This window comes from Acartia tonsa, chromosome 3 (genome assembly GCF_053477335.1).
Source record: "Acartia tonsa isolate MP-2025a chromosome 3, ASM5347733v1, whole genome shotgun sequence".
NCBI lineage: Eukaryota > Metazoa > Arthropoda > Copepoda > Calanoida > Acartiidae > Acartia > Acartia tonsa.
The window spans coordinates 2,951,336-2,976,228 of record NC_137262.1 but is presented as its reverse complement, the minus strand read 5'-3'; the positions used below and the strand labels follow the sequence as shown (position 1 = coordinate 2,976,228).

The following is a 24,893-nucleotide window of genomic DNA, read 5'->3' as shown; positions in this document are numbered from 1 at the left end:
GCGGTTGTCAAACAAAAAAAGATCACTACCACCTAAACTCCCCGCCTCGATTTTAGTTTAAGAGGGGTGTCAAAAAATGTAAGAGGAAATCATTCTATAGAATTGGCCTACGGAATGATTTATAAATTTTGCGGATATTGTTAATTTTATGATTTTTAGAAAATATTTGTGGAAAATTGTTTGTAATTCGATGCTATACATGATTTTTCAGTGTGGCTGAGAACAAGTTCTAATAAATTGGTTTCGAAGCCATACTAGAAAACCTTTATAAATCTCATCATCCTTGTTTTCTTATTTTAAATGATTTAGGCTATTTTTCCTTGTTTATCTTTTTGACCGTTTTATAATCAGTTAATTAACTAAAGTGAGGCCTTTCTGCAGCATAAGATAACACGTATTTCATTGCTATCTATTGTATATAGGTTACTAAATATTTCATTGCTATCTATTGTATATAGGTTACTAGCGCCTACGCCACTAAATGTCTCTAGGGGCCATATAAAGCGTTGCATCTCTATAATTATCATTATTGGACGGGACCAGTAAAGCACCTATTCAAACAGTCGTCTAAACATGTAGAGGATCTTATTCAAGCCAATATTATAGGTATAAGCAAAAACAACTGATGGCGCTTTCCTTCAAAGTGCCTATCAAGGAATGTTAGGCAACTTTTTTTTAATTGACATTTGTTGGGACATTTTTGTACCCTTGACCTAACCCCTGTTGAGAGCCCTAAACCTGCGGGGGCCTATAACTTCGGTGTTTAAACCTTGGAGGGCTACCAAGTATTTAATAAAACATAACATAACCTGAGCTAAAATAAATCTACCCCCACTCTCATATTTCCAATTTCATTCAAAATAAGGTGTAGAGGTTTCTGTGATCGACTAGGTACTTTAAGGCAAACTGCCCAAACGTCTATTCCCATTTCTTGGATGTAGCCATCCTTGTTGCTAAAAATGTTTATTGCGCAGCTTTTCTTAATTGTAACAAGTGTGTCATAGATGCCCAATCAACCTCAATAATTATACATTGATGTCAACATCAGCAATTGATTAGACAGGGAAAGTTAAACCGAAGAAAATAATTTTGCCTTGAGTATTTTCTCTCTTTGTAAAAGCAGATCGTGTTATATACCAATTGTTTATATGTAGATCGGAAAAAGGAAAATTAAGTATGTCATGATAATAAGAGTAATGCTATTCTTACTGTTAACTTATTTCTATGCACGGTTAGAACTTTCAGTCAAAAATCGTAAAATAAAAGGGCCGTTTAGCTGAATTATTATTCTTTTCCTAAGCAAGATTTGGTTCAGAGATAATCAAAAATAAGACATTGTGGGGTTATCAAGGTTAGTAATTTCTTAAAATAAATACTTTTAATGATAATTTAGTACAGTGAGAATAAAATAAATAAAATGCATTTGTATTTTTGTGGGAATGGCAAATAAGATCTCGTAAACGGAAGGGAAGAACGTTTACAAGTTCAGTAAAGTTCAATATCGGCCTGGTTTAGGAGAGATTCAAACTTTCATAACGAGAGGACTAGATTAAAATTTAATTTAAGTTTTGAAAATTACGTAGTGCTAGTTTAAATTTAAGATTTAATTTAAGTCCCCAAAGATTTAAAGCCAATTCATTGATAAAGAGAGCTTGTCTATAAAGGTTTGGATACAGATATACTTAAGAATTTAAAGGGTTAGCTACAGTTTCCAAGTTTGTTTAAGGATCTTGGCTATTTTGGTATTAATAAAGATCGTTGACCATTAGATATCATCAAATATCATTCGATGATTTAATCTTTAAGTCCCCAAAGTTTTTGAGCTAATGCAAAGATAAGAAGAATGTGACTAAAAAAATTCAGAAATTAAGGGTTAACAACAGTTTCCAAGTTTTTTTTGTTGCTATTTTGGGGATAATAGTTGACCATTAAAAATCAACAATAAATAAAGAAAAAAAGTATTAAATTTAATTGAAACGTAATAAAATTTTGGTTTTTTTTTCATAATTGCGAAGTAAGATAACACGTAAGCTTAATAGCATATCTTTTTATGACAGGTGAAATAAATAACTTAAATAAGTAATTATGAATTTTTGAGGAAAAATAAAATAATTTGATACAATCGCATTATAAATCTTACAATAAGAATAAATTCCATAAAAGCAAAGCTATTAACTTATCAGACAGTAGGAAAAACTAACAGTAATGTTTATAAAGTGGCTGCGATTTAAATATTAGAGAACTTTTTTCTGGCACCCAGTTAGGCAGGGGAAATTGGGAAGCTATTATACTATAGTATTATAACGTTTTCTCATTCTTTGGCTTAACAACTGTGGGGACTTTTAATGAATTTGGATTGGTTGGGTCATTAAGTTGAGTGTCCAATCGTTTCAACCAACAATTGTCATCTACAGATAGGTAATTTTGTGTATCATATTTGGGGATGTACATCAATTTATCGGACATTGTCTTATCTCTTTAGACCCATGCTGGTGGCACCAGGTATACCTGAGTAGGTATACCTGAGTCATACTAAGGTCAAAGCATGGATTTTTGTTAGCTCTTTAATGGTACTACTTATTATTTGGATGAAGAAAGGTATAAGAAAAAACTGTGCGCCAGTTCATTTATGCACCTTATGGAAAAAATACCTTGGGTTTTGGTAGCTCTAACCTAGATGGAATATGGATGGATCAAAAGGAAAAGTTTTTTGGGATATTTTTGTCTCTAAAATCCCTTGGCGATGTATTTTGCTATCTAGATATAAAGAGGGAGTGGGGACAAAACACCTAATTTAAAAATGCCTAACTAAAAATGCCTAACTAAAAACACCTAAGTTTAAAAATACCTAATGTTAAAAACACCTACGTTAAAAACACCTAATTTATAAATGCCTAATTTAAAAACGCATAACTAAAAATGCCTAACTAAAAATACCTAATTTTAAAAATGTCTAATTTTATAAACGCCTAATTTAAAAATACCTAATTCTAAACTATCTAAACGTCTAATTTAACAATGCCTAATTCTAAAATATCTATTTTATAATTTTGCAAAATTTTAATAACATTAATCCAATTGGCTGATTGTTCTTGCTGAAGGATCTCGCTAGTCATTGAACCAATATGGTTCATCTTTACAAGAAAGCTTCCCGTAGGTCTTGGGAAGGTTAATAACGCTTTAGGTGAGGTTACCAACACCTTCCAATGAGAAATCACCCTTTGAAAAAATCTCCCCCCCTCCCCCCTCTTTTTTATATTTCTTCAATCTTTCTTTATAAAACTAGAACTAAAATGAGGGATGGTCAACTATCACCCCCCAAGAAAGCGACGCTACGGCTACTTAGGTTAGGGAAGAAACCAATAAAAATCTGAATTAATTTTCTTTGTCCTTCAACCTTCAAAATTTGTTTTGTCAGAGATTTTTTATTTTGGGGGGCGTATTTACCCCCCCAAAATTGTTTTTTTTGGGGGGGAGGGGTAAATACCCCCTTTAAATGGTTGGGGATGACTTCGGCACCCCAAGGGTAGGGGTAAATTTTAAATGGGACGTCTATGGGTCCGTTCGTACATCCGTCCAGTTTTTTATTTCAAACTATATTTTGAAATTTTGGAGGGGGTCGTAACCCCCCCCCCCCCCAAATTGAATTCCCCTCCGCACTGCAATAGCCCCTAGAGGACTCTAGGGGGCGTAGCCGCTGGTTTAATATATTCAACAACAGTTTTAAGATATGCTTAAAATTAGGTTTTTTTAAATTAGGTATTTTTAAACTTACGTTTTTATAGTTAGGTGTTTATAAAATTAGGCATTTTTCAAATTAGGTGTTTTGTCACATTAGGCATTTTTAAAATTAGGTATTTTTAAATTAGACATTTTTAAATTAGGTATTTATAAATTAGGTGTTTTGTCACATTAGACATTTATAAAATTAGGCATTTTTAAATTAGGTATTTTTAAATTAGGTGTTTTGTCCCCACTCCATAAAGAATGTGGTTAATACAAAATGTTAATGATTTGATTTGAAGCAATTAAAATTTTCTGCTACATCAAACATTAAGGCTGCAGGTGTCTTTATATCAAGGATAAACTAAAACTAAAATTGTAGTTATTAATAGCTAAATCATTTACATATTTTTGAAAATATGATATATTTATATTCTTTCTTACTGCCATCTTTGAAGGATCTGTATTCAAAGAGGTAGAGAAGAGTTGAAATTGTTCCGAAGATAAAATCCTATAATTCAATATCCTAACACCATCCCGTGTTAAAGATAACCAAAAAGATACCCTAATGAAAAGTTGGATAGATAGACAGACAATTATATATTGAAATTGGGGTTATGGAAAGAAAACGAAGTTGCGGGTTTTATCGTTTTTTCACAGTAGATTTTGAAAGGATATTTTAGGTTAGGTTAGGTTAAGTAAATGTTAATGATGGAAATATGCTCCGCAGGGGCTAGAAATAGGAGAAAAGCTACTGGGAAAATACGACGAAACCCGCAACTTCGTTTTCTTTCCATGATCCTGAAATTAAATATACAAAAAATTAGAAATAAGGTTTCGTGAGTATTTCATGTATCTATATTTTTAGTTTTTCAATTGTGTTATTTTACTATGAAATGACAGAGGGTACATTAGAGTAAAACACTAGAGGGCGAAAGGGTTAATAACTGTATCTCCCCATCGCAACCGTATTGTGCAACCTTTCTATTGGGTCATTAAAAATCAACCATTGGTATCGCTTATATTAACACATCCAAGTATCATAAAATAATTTAGAAGCAGACGAAAAAGATCATTGAAATCGGAAGGGAGGTAGTTGTCTGTATTTACATCTATGCTATAGATCTGTTCATTGGACTTTTAATTATAATGGTAACCAACATTGGCTTTAAAACTTTTGGTACTCTTAATTCTTGATTGGTTCGTATAAACTAGCAGAGCCATAACTTTTTTGTTCTACCAGCGTTGTAATTTTGTTTGTTATCATTGTCTTATCCCCTAAAATCCCTGGCTACTTTAAAATACAAATGTTTACCATTGTAAATAAAAATAAATATGATTTTTTATATCTTTTATTTTTTGGTATCAAATTATCACAAATAATTTTATATACATTTAAACTGTTTTACACATATATAATATACTAAAAAAATGTTTAAATACATAAAATTTAAGTTTTAGTTTGCATTAATGTTTCATTTAGAAAATTATTATTTTTTATAATTGAGGTATTAATCATAAGATACATACTTAAATTATTTTTATTATGCTTTTTGATGTATTTCTATGTATAATTACATATTTTCAAAATTGAGATTCATAGATTAAAAAGAGTTCAGATTCTATAAGAAATAAAAAAGATATTCTTTTTATGAAATTTTCAAATAATTTTAAGCTTGGAAGACGTCATTTTATAGCTTTTTCCAGATAATATTTTTTTCAGCATGGCTTCGAAACCGATTAATATCCGCTGGATTATAATCAGAATTGAGCCATACTGAAAAATTGTGTATCGCATCGTATTGTTGACAATTTTCCACAAATAATACAACAAAAATCTTAAAATTAATCTTTTATTTTTTCATTTTACTATACGCGGAAAGCTGTCTATAATACGATGTGATAAACAACTATTCTAGATTACTTTATTACAACAGCTAGAAGGTCAGAAATGATATTTACAATGGAGCTTCATGTTGGTCTTGCTACAACTCACCGGTAATCATGTAGCCTGCAGAAATAAAAGTTACTTAATAAACATTGTTAAGGTATGTATAAAATATTGATATAAAAAAATAGATATGTAGTTAATTACATAGATAGATAGTAAGTTAAATAATGGATATATTGATGAATGGACGTATGATTAGATAGGTTAATATTAGATGTATAGTTTGATCGATGGATTTATATAAAAAAAGATAAATTAATATGTAAATTGTTAGTTAGATGGATAGTTTAATTAATTGATGGAAAAATCGATGGATTTTAGAAAGACTGGGATATAGATAGGCAAATGAATATATAGATGTATGTATAGTTAAATGGATGATAGATAGATAGATTTATGAATAGATAATTGGATGATAGTTAGATAGATTTATGAATAGATAATTGGATGATAGATAGATAGGTAGATAGATTTATGGATAGATAAACGGATGATAGATAGATATATAGATTTATGAATAGATATATGGATGATAGATACATAGGTAGATAGATTTATGGATAGATAGATGGAAAGATAGATGGAAAGATAGATGGAAAAATATATGGAAAGATAGATGGAAAGATAGATGGAAAAATAGATGGATAGGTAGATAGATTTATGGAAAGATAGATGGAAAGATAGATGGAAAGATAGATGGAAAGATAGATGGATAGGTAGATAGATTTATGGATAGGTAGATAGATTTATGGAAAGATAGATGGAAAGATAGATGGAAAGATAGATTAAAAGATAAATGGAAAGATAGATGGAAAGATAGATGGAAAGACAGATGGAAAGACAGATGGAAAGTCAGATGGAAAGATAGATGGAAAGACAGATGGAAAGATAGATGGAAAGACAGATGGAAAGACAGATAGAAAGACAGATGGAAAGACATATGGAAAGACAGATGGAAAGATAGATGGAAAGACAGACGGAAAGACAGATGGAAAGATAGATGGAAAGATAGATGGAAAGATAGATGGAAAGATAGATGGAAAGATAGATGGAAAGATAAATGGATAGATAGATGGAAAGATAGATGGATAGATAGATGGAAAGATAGATGGAAAGATAGATGGAAAGACAGATGGAAAGATAGATGGAAAGATAGATGGAAAGATAGATGGAAAGACAGATGGAAAGACAGATGGAAAGTCAGGTGGAAAGATAGATGGAAAGACAGAAGGAAAGATAGATGGAAAGACAGATGGAAAGACAGATGGAAAGACAGATGGAAAGACAGATGGAAAGATAGATGGAAAGACAGACGGAAAGACAGATGGAAAGACAGATGGAAAGATAGATGGAAAGATAGATGGAAAGATAGATGGAAAGATAGATGGAAAGATAAATGGATAGATAGATGGAAAGATAGATGGATAGATAGATGGAAAGATAGATGGAAAGATAGATGGAAAGATAGATGGAAAGACAGACGGAAAGACAGATGGAAAGACAGATGGAAAGATAGATGGAAAGATAGATGGAAAGATAAATGGAAAGATAGATGGAAAGACAGATGGAAAGACAGATAGAAAGACAGATGGAAAGACATATGGAAAGACAGATGGATAGATGGAAAGATAGATGGAAAGATAAATGGAAAGATAGATGGAAAGACAGATGGAAAGACAGATGGAAAGACAGATGGAAAGACAGATAGAAAGACAGATGGAAAGACATATGGAAAGACAGATGGAAAGATAGATGGAAAGACAGACGGAAAGACAGATGGAAAGATAGATGGAAAGATAGATGGAAAGATAGATGGAAAGATAGATGGAAAGATAGATGGAAAGATAAATGGATAGATAGATGGAAAGATAGATGGATAGATAGATGGAAAGATAGATGGAAAGATAGATGGAAAGACAGATGGAAAGATAGATGGAAAGATAGATGGAAAGATAGATGGAAAGACAGATGGAAAGACAGATGGAAAGTCAGGTGGAAAGTTAGATGGAAAGACAGAAGGAAAGATAGATGGAAAGACAGATGGAAAGACAGATGGAAAGACAGATGGAAAGACAGATGGAAAGATAGATGGAAAGACAGACGGAAAGACAGATGGAAAGACAGATGGAAAGATAGATGGAAAGATAGATGGAAAGATAGATGGAAAGATAGATGGAAAGATAAATGGATAGATAGATGGAAAGATAGATGGATAGATAGATGGAAAGATAGATGGAAAGATAGATGGAAAGACAGATGGAAAGATAGATGGAAAGACAGATGGAAAGACAGATGGAAAGACAGATGGAAAGATAGATGGAAAGACAGACGGAAAGACAGATGGAAAGACAGATGGAAAGATAGATGGAAAGATAGATGGAAAGATAAATGGATAGATAGATGGAAAGATAGATGGATAGATAGATGGAAAGATAGATGGATAGATAGATGAATAGAAAGATAGATGGAAAGACAGACGGAAAGACAGATGGAAAGACAGATGGAAAGATAGATAGAAAGATAGATGGAAAGATAAATGGATAGATAGATGGAAAGATAGATGGATAGATAGATGGAAAGATAGATGGATAGATAGATGAATAGAAAGATAGATATCTGACCTGAGAATGTAATAAGTTTGTAAGGATTGCTGTACAAAAATGATTTTCCATATCCTCTCCATTCTACCCAAACCTTAACAAACAACAAATTTATTGTGCACATTAAGATCTTATAAAACAACCATTGATTGATAGATTTATATCACATCATTATATTTTATATCTGATAAAAATGCTTTGGCTCAGAAACAGACTTTAATCTTAAAAAGAAATATTTTTCAACTTTTCATATTTCATCATCTGATAAAATATCCCTCGTTATTTTATATTAATTGTAAAAAGATAGGACAGGTTTATGGTTGGTTTTCTAAATTATTGGGTGAAACAAGAAACGGGGTTGCACAAAAAAGAAAGACAATATTGGATGTTCATAAAATGCGGGTAAAATAAGCGTGATTAAAAGCACAACTCTATAATCAGCTGGTAGGACAAACGAACATCAACACTTGTAGACTGTCTAAACTTAATATGCAGAATGCTACGCTTATAAGATTAAACCTTGTTGTCCTAGGAATCGTTATCCCAAAAATCTGAATAGTAGTAAATTTTACCTAATTTTTTTGTCAATTTGCATTTTTAATCAAATGCGTACTAACTTTCTGGTAACTATTTTAAAGTTGCTACGATTTAAAATCCATACCTAACTTTTACATGAATCATCATGAAAGTTTGAGATCGTTACAACAATTTTAACATGCCCAAATTGAAGAGCTATCTGTTGCGGACGGAAGTACGAACAGTCCCTTATTATAAAAATATAAATTTTAGTTAGTATCACTTACTTTTAGAGGAATGAACTATTTAAAAAAAACATACTATTACATACAGACTGACATCCTGCTACTTTAGCAAATTGTGTTAACATTATTGCGAGAATACTCTGGTATCGAAGCTTTGCAAAAAAAAATATTGTTTTTGCAACGGATAAACTTTTTAGCACATTTACACACAAGGACAACTCTTGGGGATAGATAGTTGGATAGATGAATAGATAGTTTGTTGGATAGGAAGGTAAATAGATGGATATTGTTAGAAAGATGGACAAATATTAGATAGATAGATAGATGGCTGAATTGATAAATCTATGGATAAATAGGTGGAATGATAGATAGAAAGATAAATGGATTGATAGATAAATTAGTGCTCCCCAAAAATATAGATACAAGCCTTCCCAGGACCTATGAGAAGCTACCCTGTACAGGAGAACCATATTGGTTCAGCGGTTTGCGAGATACTTTTGTACTTTTGTTACTTTATCACAATGATTAAAAAATAATACGCTAATTAATAAATTGATAGATACATTTTAAAAGTCAATTATGAAAAGCCATAAAAAACAGCAAAACAAATCTTTAGTCAATACCATACAAAAAAATGATACTTTTACTATAAATCTTGATTAATGTCTATTTTCTGTTTTTCGTATAAAATGTCTTTATCTCCTTATAGTAATGTGAAGCTGCAGTGTATAAATATAAAGTTGGACACATTTCCACACGACATAAATTAAATAAAACAAACAATTTACAATTAACCAACTCAACCACCCCCCCCCCCCTCTTCCTCTAAGGAACATTGTAATACTTAACTCTGGGAGGTTTTATTTGGCTTTTAGTGCCTAAAAAAATGACGTCATACAATACAAATTACCAATGATAGGCTAGTATACATTTTAATTGACCAATGTTAAAATGTATACTGGCCTATCATTGGTAGTTTGAATAGAATGACGCCATTTTTTGAAGACACTATAAGCTGCTCCAACTTTCTTATCTTAAGACCATTTAATCTTGATAAGAAGTCAAAGAAGGGGAGGAGGGGCAATAAAGATGGTCTACTGGATTGATAAGATGTTTTTCTATAATATAAAACAAACTGCATTTTCCCCAATGTTATATATTGCCCTTTGTAGCACTATTCACGGGAGGATTTAATTCAAGGTTTTTTAAGTAGATTCTAACAAGGATGACAACATCGTTTTCTTGGTATAATTTTTCATCTACAGAAAGACATGAAAAAAACTATTGAAATTACATTTTTATTGACTATATTGTACTTGCTATAATAGTCCATTAACACGATGTTAAGAAATCTAATTCACCTAAGTTATGTTTACACCATATTCAAAATTATACATTGCTACAGTTTAATGACACCATTTAACGCTATTCTGGTAATGAAAAATGTCCACACAGACAAATAATTACCTGATCACCCTTCTTCAATGATGCGAGGATAGTTATGGAGCCACTGTCCCTGTCATCCACCTCTCCAGCGTCCTGCTGGTAGTTGTTGATCATACCCAGCACCTGCCAGCCCTCGTCTCCAGGTGTCTGCTTGTACAGGGCACACCAGATAGCCTAGATAGATAGATACATAGTTGTTGATCATACCCAGCACCTGCCACCCCTCGTCTTCAGGTGTCTGCTTGTACAGGGCACACCAGATTGCCATTTCTTGTCCAGTAGCTGGGCTATGGTAGATGGATAAGATAGATATATAGAGGGATAAGTGGGCAAATAAATAGATAGTTGTACCTGACTGTCACTGGATACCATATTAGCTGTGAAGGTCAGCACATAATCACCAGTGGCAGGGGCTGTAGCATGTCCATTTGACTAAAACAAACATCATTATCATAACCAAGACAAAATAATCCTCTTTGTGTGTTATTGTAAAATACAGGGTGTAATTGGTAGCATCAAAGAAGGTTTTTTTTTCAAAATAAAACAAGAATAAAAATTGTGTTATAAAGCAGATATTGAGTTGTCATAAAAAATAAATAGAGAGAATATGGAAAACTAATTAAAGAAAATCATAAAGACTTTAAAAAATTAGTATCTTTGTATCTGTAATTAAAAAAATATGTATAGACAAATTGTGCATAGGTCATAGAAATCTTCACTGAAAATCTTAAATAGTAGCAGAGAAAATTATTTTTCCCTATAGACAATGTTAAATATAGAGAAAATCCGTTACTAAAAATGTTATCTCTAAATTTAGAAATAAACATGCACTTATTTAAAATAATTATTAAAAATTATGTATTACCCTTTGAAATATATTCTAGCAGATGTTTTTTTCTGTGCTAACCTAATGCAGGCAAAAATGCATTTAAAGAGATTAGTTTAGGTTGCTAAAAAGATAAATTGCTTGTGAAAATAGAAAAACAAGAAAGATTATATCTAAAAGAATATATTTTATATATAAAACATCTGAAGATTTTTTCTTAATTTATGACAAATCATTATGCTGTTGTACAAGTTATCCCCTAGCGGCAGCGCCACTAGGAACTAGGGACTCTGTTTCTAATAGGTTGAGAAATAAAACCTAAAGCATACTTAAAACTTCAATACAAACAAATGAAATAGCCTAAAACCATCCCAGATTCAAGTTAAGCTTCCTTACAATGCAATGGAGAACTCAGTCTGTTAAGTATTTAACAAAATCTAGACAAAAAACCTTCATTACTTTATTATACTTGAATAAACTGTATAATATTGTAAACCATAAAGTTTGTTTTGAAAAGTAAACTAGTTTAATACAAAATATTTATTTTAAAAATCTAAATAAGAAAATTTCTGACCAACAATATTGAACAGTACACATGATATAAAAGCTACACTCTTTTACCAACCACAAATATTTAATGTTTTTAATGAACACAGTAATAGTGTCTGACTGATTATGACGTAACAAAAAAAAATAGCCTATGAGAGGCCACTATAAATTTTACCATTGGTCAATAACGGCCTCTCATTGGCTAATTTTTTTTTATTACGTCATAATCAGTCAGACACTATTACTGTGTTCGTTTTTAATGAAAAATGTTTATCTTGTGTTTCTATTTCTCATAAGTTCATTAATTTAAGGGTGTTATAATTAGTTTTTTAAAAATCATATATGCATTATGCATAGTAGTAGGGTTTTGTTCAAGATATTGCTAACTATTGAACCGAATCAGTTCTTCTTTAAGGAAAGCTTCACATGGGTATATATGGTTTTAGACTATTTTATTATGGATTAAAGTTTTGTGATTTTTTTAGTTTTGTTTACTTTGCTTTTCGATTAAGAGACCTTCAATGGTAGGGGAGGAGAGGGTAGTCGCTAGTTTTAAATACAGTCATCATGTGTTAACACCAGAAACCTTGTCATACCTTATTCATCATACTATCCAGATTAATAGAACAGTCATCATATGTGATAACACCAGAAACCTTGTCATACCTTATTCATCATACTATCCAGATTAACAGAACAGTCATCATATGTGATTATGTGGTATTCGGCAACCGTGAGCCATGCCTATGGCACCCCTGATCTGGGGTTCGGTGGAGGGTCAACGGCCCTCCCCCGAGTCCTGGGGAAGGGGTCTAGTGACCCCCTCCCTACGCTTAGAATTAATGATTGAATCTGTCATGTTTATTATGGTTAACTGTATTCTTAATTCTCCCCCACCCTTTTCAGGGATGGGGGATCATTATTGCCCAAACTGACCATTGTATATGTATTATTTATGCTTTTATGTTATGATTATTTATTCCTATCCATGTTATTATTGTTTGTTGTATATAGCTTCAGTATCTTTTAAACCTTCAATAAAGTGACAACTGAAATTAGATGTTGATCATTATCTAGTGAAAGCTAGAGAAGCGTAGCTTCTCTATAGTAAGGTGTCCACGTCTGTCACACTGCCGTAATCTAATTGAACTCCGGTGTCTGCCATTTATCCTCGGCGGATACCACAATTACACCAGAAACCTTGTCATACCTTATTCATCATACTATCCAGATTAACAGAACAGTCATCATATGTGATAACACCAGAAACCTTGTCATAACTTATTCATCATACTATCCAGATTAATAGTCATCATATGTGATAACACCAGAAATCTTGTCATACCTTATTCATCATACTATCCAGATTAACAGAACAGTTATCATATGTGATAACGCCAGAAACCTTGACATACCTTATTCATCATACTATCCAGATTAACAGAACAGTCATCATATGTGATAACACCAGAAACCTTGACCTCCTCGCCTGTCACACCACATGAAAATCTGGCGGGGTTTGTTACTGAAATAATGAAAAACAATTAGTTTCGTCCTTGGAGGTTATAATTCACTATTTTAAAAATCAAATAATTAAAAACAGCTCTAGACTAATACTAATCTTTTTTTCAAGTCGATAGTAAAAGTCGTTTTCCAGATCTTACTAAATTCTACCGGATGAAAAAAAATAATGGTGCTTTTCCGCACAGAAAACGGGTCCCTTATTTTCAATAACTTTATTAAAAATAAGTGTGGGGGGGTTAGTTTTATTCGTTATGAACACGAGAAACCACCCCTTTACTTTAAATTCATAACAAAATAAGTAGTGGGGTTCTGTGCTCGACAACACACGTTGCGAGAAACCACTGAACAAATTCTACCTGAAGTAACCGCTCTACTCAACCTGGCAACTCCATTTCTAATGTTGGACATGTCTGATCCAAGCAACGATAGTTCGGGCCTTATGTTGTTTACTTGACTGAAAATAAAGAAAATATCATCCTGATGTAATAGTAACTGGATGCCTGTCTGTCTTGGTGCCGGTAAGAAAATGATATCTTTAACCGATGGACATCAATATGGTTCTCCTTATTAGGGTACCACAACACTACAAAGATAAATCAAATTTATATTTTTTAAACTGAAATTTAAACGTAGAGAGATCGTCGACTTCCCTTAATGCTAGGAGAATTGCCGCTAGTCAATAATGAAAAGTAATGAGGATTTTGCTATCTATTAATATCTCACTAACCCCTAAACTGTTAATTTTATTCATTATAGGAAGCTTTTGTATAGGTAACATGCAGATTTAAATCTACTTAATTTCAATATTAAACATAACCTTACAGGCAAGAAGCCATGTCTGTAAAATGATTATAATTTTTACTTGAAATATTTAAATACTGATTTTCTTTTAACTTTATCTTTACCTTAATGTTGTTGAAGCAAGATCAGAAACCAAGGTTACGTTTTCCATCAAATTCTTGATTTTTTCCTCAACCTTGAAATATTTAACTATTTAGTTAACTTTTTCTTTAAAAGTATAGGTATAGCTATGTTTAGTATACATTTTTTATTGTTACATTGCGAAGACTATTTTTACGGGAGGGAGGGGACATTAAACTGAAAATATAATTGCTTGTTTGCTCAAAAAGTTGATTTAAACACTTTTCTAGCTTAAAGTTAAATCTACAGAATCATTTGCGTTTGTGCTTATTAGGGTCCTACCCCAAACGTCGGAGTGGACATTGCTTAAGTAAAACGCAGGAGTGTCCGCTATTTGAATAATATGACAATTTTGAAATTTTTTTATACCCCTGTCTACAAAATAAGACACACAGAAAACTGTCCCGAATTTGTATTAATTTTGAGGAACAAGACTCCAGTGACGTCATATTTTTCTTTCCCGAAAAAGGGAAGGGGGGAAGAAAATCTCTTTAAAAGAGATGGGGAAAACCCCCTTTTCTCCCATCTCTTTTTTCTTCCCCCCTTCCCTTTTTTTCTTTCCCCCTTCCCTTTTTCGGGAAAGAAAAATATGACGTAACTGGAGTCTTGTTCCTCAAAATTAATACAAATTCGGGACAGTTTTCTGTGTGTCCAAAATAATGGTTATGGCCGCAGCGCTCGGCCCCTTGGCCTATAACCTAGCCTAACCTAACTAAGAAAAATAAGGGGACCAATGGGGGTTGTTGGTTGTATAAAAAAATTCAAAATTGAAAAAAATTCAAAATTGAAAAAAAATTCAAAATTGAAAAAAAATTCAAAATTGAAAAAAAATTCAAAATTGAAAAAAAATCTAAATTGAAAAAAAATCTAATTTGAAAAAAATCAAAATTGAAAAAAATTCAAAATTGAAAAAAAAATTAAAAATTGAAAAAAAATCAAAATTGAAAAAAAAATCAAAACTAAAAGAAAAATTCAAAATTGAAAAAAAAATTGGGACTCCTGCGTTTGTCCACTCCGAGATTTGTCCGACTCCTGCGTTTGTCCCCCTCCGACGTTTGGGACTCCTGCGTTTGTCCACTCCGATGTTTTTCCACTCCTACGTTTGTCGTAGAACCATTATAAACCCTTATTAGGGGTGTGTATATCAACTTATCAACCATTGTCTTATCCTTTAAGATCCCTCTAACTAAAAATAAACTATAACATATTTATTTCATATATCAAACCTGATTAATTTTCTCGCTGTCACCGCCAGCAGCACCATTGAAAAGATTTGATGTAAGGCCAGTCAATCCTGCACGGAGGTTGGATATGTCCGTTTTGGCGGATTTACTCAAGTCCTCAACTGAATTCACCTACGGAATAGATAGATAAATAAATCATTTACTAAGTATATTTGCGATAACTTTTATTTAATGAAATCTTCCAATTTTTAACATGTACAAAACGGCCTGCTTAATTGCTTCAAGATCCATGCCAGATCTATATAGGAAATAAATGTCTATAAACGAGCTCAAGTTTTCCAAGTAATATTTGTTTAAAACTCATAGTGCTCCAATAATCCATAATAAACTCTCATTGGCCAGAACGATAAGACCCATTATTTTACTTTATTAAAAATAAATTCCTTTTTTTAATTTCATGTTGCTATTTGCCTTATATTAATGTAATTAATTTCTAATCATAAAAAAGAAAATTTAAATTTATAATATAATAAATTTAAGAAAACTCTGTTTTAAAAGAATTCGATTGTGGCGACACTTTGTGTGTTCAACTATTAAACTAAAATTTTAATCATCATCATTAACCCTTTGGTGATGGTAATGTAAAGAAAAAAATATAATTTAAAAAATCTTTTTAAAATCATTTAAATTATTAAATATTTACTTTCTTTTAGATAGTAATGCCGGGTGAGGAAAATAGATTTATTGAGAAATAGATATGCATATAGAAAACTAGCCAATAGGGAGATAATTATATCGAGCTAACTCTAGTAATTTAAATTATCAGATTAAATTCTTTGTACTAATTTGGAATATATATATAAAGTATAGATAAATATTTCATAAATGGACCAATAGAAACAAAGTATAGTACAATACAACAACATTATCAGTCGGAAAGTGAAAACATTTTGGTAAAAAAGTGAAGTTTTTTTAATTCATCCACATAATACGTCAGCTATAAACATTTAATTTCTCGGAATAATGCTTTGTTTTAAAATATTATTTTATGAATGACAACTTATGTTTACAACATAAAATCGTAAACTTTGTTGTCTTATATAAATTCCTATTTAAATTGAAATGGTTATTGTGTCTGCTTGACCATCTAGTAATAAAAGTCTTTTTGTTACCTTTTTGACGACTTCAATGATATCCTTTTTGACGTTTGTGGTTTCTGTCTCAACATTGGAAACTTCAGTTTTAACCTAAAAAAATATAATTAACAATTGTAGCAAGTATTCTTTAAATGTGTAAAGATGTCTATAATAAGGGATTAAAATAAGACAATAGACCTACACTTACAATCAACAAAAATACCCTTTACAGATATTAAAGTTATTGTTCGAATTATCTAGAAATTAATGGTTTGTACTATCCAATTAAGATTTTTTAAAAAGTTTTTTAAGCGAACAAATGAGATGCTTGTTTAGTTTATAAAACTTTGAGTACACATAAAATTTATGATATGATATGATATGATTTATTAGCAGTAAATTACAGATTAATTTTACAAATAATTTAATACATTTTAAATTACATCATTTTTATAGATATATTTATTTATATTGGCATAATTAGGGTAACTGTACTACAGGGCCTTTAAAGTCAATCTTGACTGTCCTTCGGCCCAATTTTCATTTAATTTTTTTTTAAAAATATTTACAAGTTTCACAAATAATATAAAATAATATTAGCTATTTACAGGGTATGGCATTAAAGTAGCTTACTGGTTGCGATATTCAAATTATATTTATATTTTTCCACAGGGATAACACTTTCTCTCCCTGCATTGAAATGTTTTGTACTTTGATATACACTTATTTTTTACATATTTTTTAACAGCTTTGGATGAATTTAATGATCTTAGCTCACCTGCCCAACTATTCCAAATTTTCGGGATTTTTACTGAAGGGAAAGTTTCATAGATTTTATAATTTGGCTTCTCTACTCTAAGACATTTTGATCTAGTATTTTGCAATGGTGTTAGAAAATTAAGCATACATTTGGGAAGTTTGTTTTCTAAATATTTAGAGACAAATTCAACTACATTTGCATCCCTTAGGTCAAAAATGTTAAGAATATCTAGTTTTCCCATCAGGGGCTCGGCATGCACATTGTACTTAGCATTTAAAACATTTCTTACAGCTTTCTTCTGTAGGTTATGAATTTTTGTGATATGCTCATCCTTTGCCGCCCCCCAAACAATTAAGCCATACTCTATGTGGGGCTTAGCGAGGCTGTTGTAAATTGTTTTTAAAGTAGTGGTTGGAAAGAGCTTTTTTGTTTGGGATAGGGCATAGACTGAGCTTGCTATTTTATTTTCTACATAGTTTATATGTTTGTCCCACTTAAGTTCATCATCTATAAGAACACCAACAAACTTGAAAAATTTAGTATTACAATCTCTGCCAATTCTTTCAATTTTTTCCCCTCCTATTTTTAATGTGCATAACTCTGGATCAAATGGCTTTTTATGTGGGCGAAAAATCATATATTTAGTTTTTGATACATTTAAGGCTAGTTTATTTGCTCTAAACCAATTTTTTGCTTTATCAAGTTCTAAATTAGAATCTGCAATTAAGTCATTTAAGTTGTTGTTTGATTTGCTAAAAGTAGTATCATCAGCAAATAAATTTGTTAAAAAGGATGTTGCATTTGGTAAATCATTTATGTATAGAATGAATAAGAGTGGGCCTAAAATACTTCCCTGTGGAACCCCTGTTTGAATGATTTTTTTAGCTGAATTTACACCATCGATTGTAACAAACTGTTGCCGTCCTATTAAATAGTTTTCAAACCATTTCAATGTATTTTTAAAACCATAGTGTTCAAGTTTGTTTAAAAGAATTTTTATATTTAGGACATCAAAGGCTTTTGAAAGATCTAAGAAGATGTTTATTGTATATTCAGGGTTCTTTTTATTTAGATTTTCATAGATATGCTTAAGTAAATTTAATAAAGGCTGTGTTGTGTTATGATTAGGACGAAACCCATATTGATATTTATATAGGATATTACAATCTGATAAAAATTTGATCATTTGTAATGCAACAACTTTTTCTAAAATTTTGCTAAATGCTGAAAGAATAGAAATTGGACGATAATTAGTAAACTTATTTCTTTCTCCTGCTTTAAAAATAGGTACTACACGAGCAATTTTGTAATTTTGTGGTATGAATCCTGTTTTTAATGATAAATTAAATAGGTATACTAACGGATCAATAATTTCATTTATAACTTCTTTGATAAGAAAGATTGAGATGTTATCCTCCCCACAACTCTTTTTGCTTTTAAGTTTATTTAGAGCATACAACAAGTTCTTTTTAGTTACAATACCAAAATTGAAATTAGTATTATTTTTCTCCCCAAGAAAGCTATGAAAATTGGATTCAGAATTTGGTATATTTTCTGCAATTTTAGACCCAATACTTGAAAAAAAGTCGTTGAAACCATCAGCTATTGACTTTGCCCCTGAATATGATTTTATGTCATCATAAAAGATGTTAGGTAGACTTTCCTTATGCTTTCTTCCATTTATAACTGAGTTTATAAGAGTCCAAGTTTTCTTAATATCATTTGATAATTCTAGAAATTTATTGTGATAATAATCTTTTTTTGCCTTCCTTAATTTATTTTGGTAAAGCCGATTTAAGTCCCTCCAATCGTTAAAATTAGTTTCATTAGGGCATTTTATGCGTTTTTTAAATAACTTATCTTTTTGTCTTCTGATAGAAAGTAGTTCTTGTGTCATCCATGGATTTTGGGGGTGTTTTTTTCGATTTTTTCTTCTGTTTGAGAAGGGAAAACTTTCATTAAATTCCTTTTCTATTTTATTCTGGAATGACTCAAAAGCTACTTCCGGCCTAATTTCATTCATAACACTGTCCCAATTTGATTTTGCTAATTTTTCTTTAAAAATATTAATATTTTTTTTTTTAGACATACTTCTGACTTTATCTTCACTTATACTATCCCTTTCCTCCTTCCCCTCACATGTATGTGCTAAAAAGACAGGTAAATGGTCTGTAATATGTTCTAGTATTAACCCACTTTGAAAATTTAAATTTTGTTTGTTAGAAAATATATTGTCGATACAAGTGGCTGTGTTTTCACTTATTCTAGATGGTAAAGTTATAGTAGGCATAAAGGAATGGCTAAGCATCAATGATAAAAATCTATTTGTAGGGGCATGATTTAGATGTGATAAAACATTAATGTTGAAATCTCCAGAAATTAAAATTTCCTCTGCATTTTTAAATTCCTTACAGTCAAGCTTTTTGAGAATAAGTTCTAAGTCTTGTAGAAAGATATCAATGTTACTATTTGGTGGGCGATAAATGTTTCCTATTATCTTATATCTGCCGTTTTGTGTAAATACTTTAATAAACATGCTCTCAAGAAACCCCTCTTTAAAGACATTTAAATCCCTTAACTCCTGAAAGTTTAGTCCCTCCCTTATTAAGAATCCGACACCGCCCCCTTTTTTCCCCTCCCTCCCTTTGTATACTATAGTTTGATATTTGTGAATATTAACATCCTGACTATTTTTTATGGCCCACAATTCTTGAAGTGAAATAACAGAGAAACTAAATTTTTCATTTGCTAAATTTTTTAAAAGACTTTCTAGGCTTTTACAATTTTTTGTAAGACTTCTTATATTATATGATAATAAGGAGCAAATTTCTGTCTTTTCCTTATACAGATCATTAAATTCTTCCAAGCTGAAGTAAGAACATTTAAAAAGATTTTCATCTACAAAATTATCAATCATTTTCAATATGAGACCAATAAGCTAAGTTTAATGCTACGAGAATTAAAGAAAATATGAGAATCATAGTCCTGATTAATGTGTAAAGTTATATATACAGGCGAATTATTTCAGTTGACAGATATATAATACTTTTAAAAGTAAAGATAATTTTAACCATATTGATAGAAATAGTAAGTAAATGAAATGAACCTTAACAAAAAATTTGATTTAAAGCTATACATATGAAGCAGTGTTGATAAGATTTGAATGGGATTAAAAAAATATTTTCTTTGAAAGTGCAACTAACTTATTAGTTTTTGATTTCTTCCTTTTTAACTTTTTTTACTAATTGATCTACCTCTATTTCAGTTAGGGTGCATTTGCTTTCGTCGTCTCCAAACTGCTTTGTGATGGGTTCCCAGGCACCGTCCCGCTTCACCTGCATGTAGATGGTCCCGTTCTGGTCTGAACTGAAGTTGTTGATATCTCCATTTCTCTTGAGCTTCTTCAGGTGTTGAACCAGCATGCCCCTACGCTTTGTCAGATGGAAACAGATAAAGAAGTTGGGGAGTTTGATGTGTGCCTTTTCTTCTTTGGATTTAGCTTTTCTCCTTTCTTCTCCTTTTAGCCCACCTCGTTTTATGGCCTTGACCAGACTGCTATAGGCACTATCATTGCAGCGGTTGTTGAATTTAACCAGAATAGAACCCGGCCCTTTCAGTCTGTGGCAGGCAGCCAAGTCGCTGTCTGGAATTTCGATGCCATAATGCTCTAGGATAAGTTCCTTGGAATGCTCTTGGATGGTTTTATTTTCTTTTTTCAGAGTCTCGTCCGATTTGATAATTGTCTGTAGATTTTTAGTTGGGATGTCTGGACTGTGCAGGATGACATTACTTTTAAGGTTTCTTTGCCAGAGATTATCATTATCATCTTTCAGGCCTCTTATTTGTTGCTTTGTGTCTTCTTGTTCGTCTGGGTGAAAGTCCTTCTCACGCTGCTCAAAGATGGTTTCAAGGGCACAAATGATTCCTTCAAAAGCTTGGTTGCCATTACTTATATCTTTTTTCAGACCAAATTTTAGAAGGATATTTGACAGTCTAGTTAATTGATCTTCACTAATAGTTACTTTTGAAGCTGGCATTTTGGCTGTCACTTGAAAAAAATTCGCTGTATCTGAGTCTAACCTTTAACACATATGTGGTAGTTTAACCTTTACACCGGAAGTTCACTGCTCGCCGGTCAAACTATAACTATAATTATCTAATGTCCCTCCCTCGGATTCCCCTTTTAAGTATGACTATCTAAAAATTAGGTAAACCTATCATGCAAGAATGATCAACAATTATGAATAAACATGATTATTTGGTATCAATACCTGGGTTACATCTCGATCAAGTGCAGACTTAAGAGATTGAACCTAAAGTAGGAACAATACTCGTTAACATTTAGTGTCAGTTTGACTTTTGTAAAGTATTTGATTTAAAATAAGAACTCATTTTAATAATCAAGTTCTTTATAGTGCCTGTAGAAAATGACGTCATACAATACAAATGACCAATAAAAGGCCTAAATTACCAATTGCAGGTCATTATTCATTTCAATTGGCAAATGGTAGACCAGCATGACGTCATTTTTTATAGGCACTATACAAATCTTCTAGAAAACATATTGAGTATAAATAGTAGAACAAAACAAACAAACAAACAAAAACACTTGACTCTCAGTTTTGAAGGGGTGTACTTTTTGGCAGGGGCATTTTTAAAGGGGGGGATTCCATTGAACTATAAGAAGCTTCACTGCAAAGAAGAACCATATCTTTACAACGGTTAGTGAGATCCCATGGTACAAAACATAGACAAACATCTTGTTACTTTATTAAATGTCCGAGTATTGTTCCTGAGTGCCCAATTTTGCCAGACTAGATTGGAGACCAAACAGCTTGCTTGCTAGTCCAGTAACCTAAAAAATAATAAAAAATTCAGTGACTTAGTGTATTTTGGTAGTTTGTTAAGGTCTTACCTCGTCAATTACCTCATACGGGCGGAGATGCTGTCCATGCCATGAAACGCCATGGTTCAACATCTCAAGATAACCAAGGAGAGCCAAATGTCTCCTTTTCTGTCCGAACACCCGGGGTATTAGGTTAAGTAACACCTATCAGACAACCAACCCTTTGATTGCACGACCTTAGTCTAAGAAGTCCTAACTGTGGATGGTGATGAGTTGCATCTGTTTTGGGCCAAGACATTCCCCCTACTCTAACTATTAAGGTCGTGCACCTGACATAGTAGCAGTAGGAACCATTTTTAACTTTTATAGTAATGACGCGGTGTTAAGCCGAGATTTGAACCTATCACTTCCCCGAGGACGAATTAGTGCGCCACGTTCGCAGGTTATGTTAAGGACTTAATCTTGCAAAGAAAAAAATTTAAAAATTTACTGCATAATAACACAAATATTTTATAGAAATATTTGTTTTTGAGAATAAAATTTAGGTCTTTTAATCCATAACTTTATTGAGAATAATGCTAAATGGTATGTGCTAAATGCAAAGAATGTTTTGGTCAAGAACAAAGCGGTTTTTGTTTATTTTGGTTGATATGCTATCTAGGATATTAAATCTATTGATCCAGTAACCTACCTGAATTTTCAAAGCACTTGAATCCGAATCATCACCGCTTGTTCGAACACCTGTATTTCCGTTAGCCTGGATGGAATCGATGGCTGAACCAAGAATATCAATCTTACCACTAAATATTAATATATTCATTTCTCGTATTTTTTCGAATCCGGTGGATAGGAAACGGTTCTCATCCATACGAAAAAACTATGTCTAGCATCGTATTATATATATATATATATATATATATAATTGTACATTCTATGTCCGCGGAAAGCGGTTTATAATACGATAAAAGAAATAAGTATTATTCTATATTTGTTAACCAGATAGATTTAGAAAATAGCAAAGGTGAGAGAGAAGGATGAAAACATCCAAAAGTAGCGAGGTAAGAAAAATGTGGTTGGACCAGCAAACAAAATAAGTTATAGAGCAGAGCTGGATCTTTAAATCATATTAGTGGTGAGCCAGATCGGGGTGAGCAAACTTTCCACCAATGAGAGCACAGCATTTTATGAAATGCCGCGCTGAAATTCGGCTCACCCCGATCTGGCTCACCACTAAAATGATTTAAAGATCTAGCTCAGGTTTTTGTTTTTTTATATACCTGTAAAGGAAAGAATCACTAAACCTTTTTAAATAAACGATGTATATATAGGTCTTTTGTAGCATGAACGACTGATCGATGGACTAATTATACACTAGATTCTCATAAAAAAGGATATCTTCTCAAAGATTTTTAATAGTTGATAAAACTACGTTTTCCCCATACCGTTTCCTACAGACAAACGAACATTTAAAATGAGAGAGTCTCTTCTATACTAAACAATTTATAAACGAAAAAAGGATGAAAACATACATAAAAGCGAAGCACTGAAACGGTAGGACAAACGGACATTACCACTTGTTTACTGTCAGAACTGAATAATCATAATATAAATGTATAAGAGTCAAAGCAAAATTGTAAGTAAATTTGTTGAAAAACTGCTTGATTCAGGATAATGTTTATGGACATACTTACATTTTTAGGACTTGATTATAGAGTTGCTTCGTTTATTACATTATACTTTGTTTTCCCAGGAATCAATATACCAAATCCAGATCAAATGGATAATTAGATCACATAAAAATTAGTTGTTAAAATAGTAAATCAACATGTTTAAAATGGACGTACGGACATTCTGGCAATGATTATAGAGTTGCTACGCTTTCTAAATCGTACCTAACTACTAAAGGAATCACCATACAAAATTTTAAATCGATAGGACAATGCTAACATGCCTAAATTAACGAATAAAAGCTATCTATCTCAGACGGACGGACGGACCGACCCTAATTATAGAAAAGCTTCGCTTTATAAAAAAAAACATGTTCGATTAAGTATAACTTTTGATCTATACCTACTATCATAAGAATTAACAAACCGAATAATAGAGCAGCTTTAATCTATAATACAAAGTAGCTTGATGTCTGTCCGTCTGTCCGTCTGTCCGTCTGACCGTCTGTCCGTCTGTCTGTCTGTCCCTTAAGATCTCGGTAACCACTGAATCGATCGGATTCTACTCTTCAGGGAATATACCTACTGGTCCTGTGGTGGTTTTAGGCTATTTTCTTGGGGGGTTGGACAACCCCAACCCCCCCAAAAATAAAAAAATCCAACCCCCCAAATTTTTTTTTTTACATTTTTTGTAAAATCTCAGTAACTGCTGATCAAATTGGGCTCTACCCTTCTGGGAATATACCTACTGGTCCTCTGGTGGTTATAAGCTATTTTCTTGGGAGGTGGGACACTCCAACCCCCCCAAAAATAAAAAAATCCCCACTTCCAAATTTTTTTTTTTTTTAATTTTTTTAAACAAAAACCAGTAATTGGGGTGGGGGGAACCCCGCTGCAACATGGGGCAAAGCCCCCATGAATCCCCCCCCCCCAAAAAAAAAAATCAAAATATATTTTTTTTAATTTTAATTTTTGTGTATGCGAACAACCTAGGTCTAA

General features: G+C 32.0%; 2 protein-coding genes across 2 annotated transcripts in view; both read right to left on the bottom strand.

The window, feature by feature from the left end:
* Positions 1-5,380: 5,380 nt before the first annotated feature.
* Positions 5,381-21,873, bottom strand: LOC145312955 (uncharacterized). Its single transcript, XM_080152167.1, has 12 exons — positions 21,853-21,873; positions 21,653-21,694; positions 16,658-16,732; positions 15,528-15,656; positions 14,286-14,356; positions 13,737-13,834; positions 13,332-13,381; positions 13,202-13,261; positions 10,833-10,913; positions 10,503-10,655; positions 8,296-8,368; positions 5,381-5,734 (listed from the first exon to the last, which is right to left on the bottom strand). Exons 1-12 carry the CDS (start codon positions 21,871-21,873, stop codon positions 5,709-5,711), a joined length of 879 nt encoding a protein of 292 aa, XP_080008293.1. The 3' UTR covers positions 5,381-5,708.
* A 279-nt stretch (positions 21,874-22,152) lies between these two features.
* Positions 22,153-24,893, bottom strand: part of LOC145312954 (uncharacterized) — a 67,501-nt gene continuing 64,760 nt past the window's right edge. The window contains exons 19-20 of the mRNA XM_080152166.1: positions 22,919-23,027; positions 22,153-22,236 (exon numbers count right to left, since the gene is read on the bottom strand). Coding sequence (XP_080008292.1) covers positions 22,153-22,236; positions 22,919-23,027 — 193 coding nt within the window. The remainder of the gene's footprint in view (positions 22,237-22,918; positions 23,028-24,893) is intronic.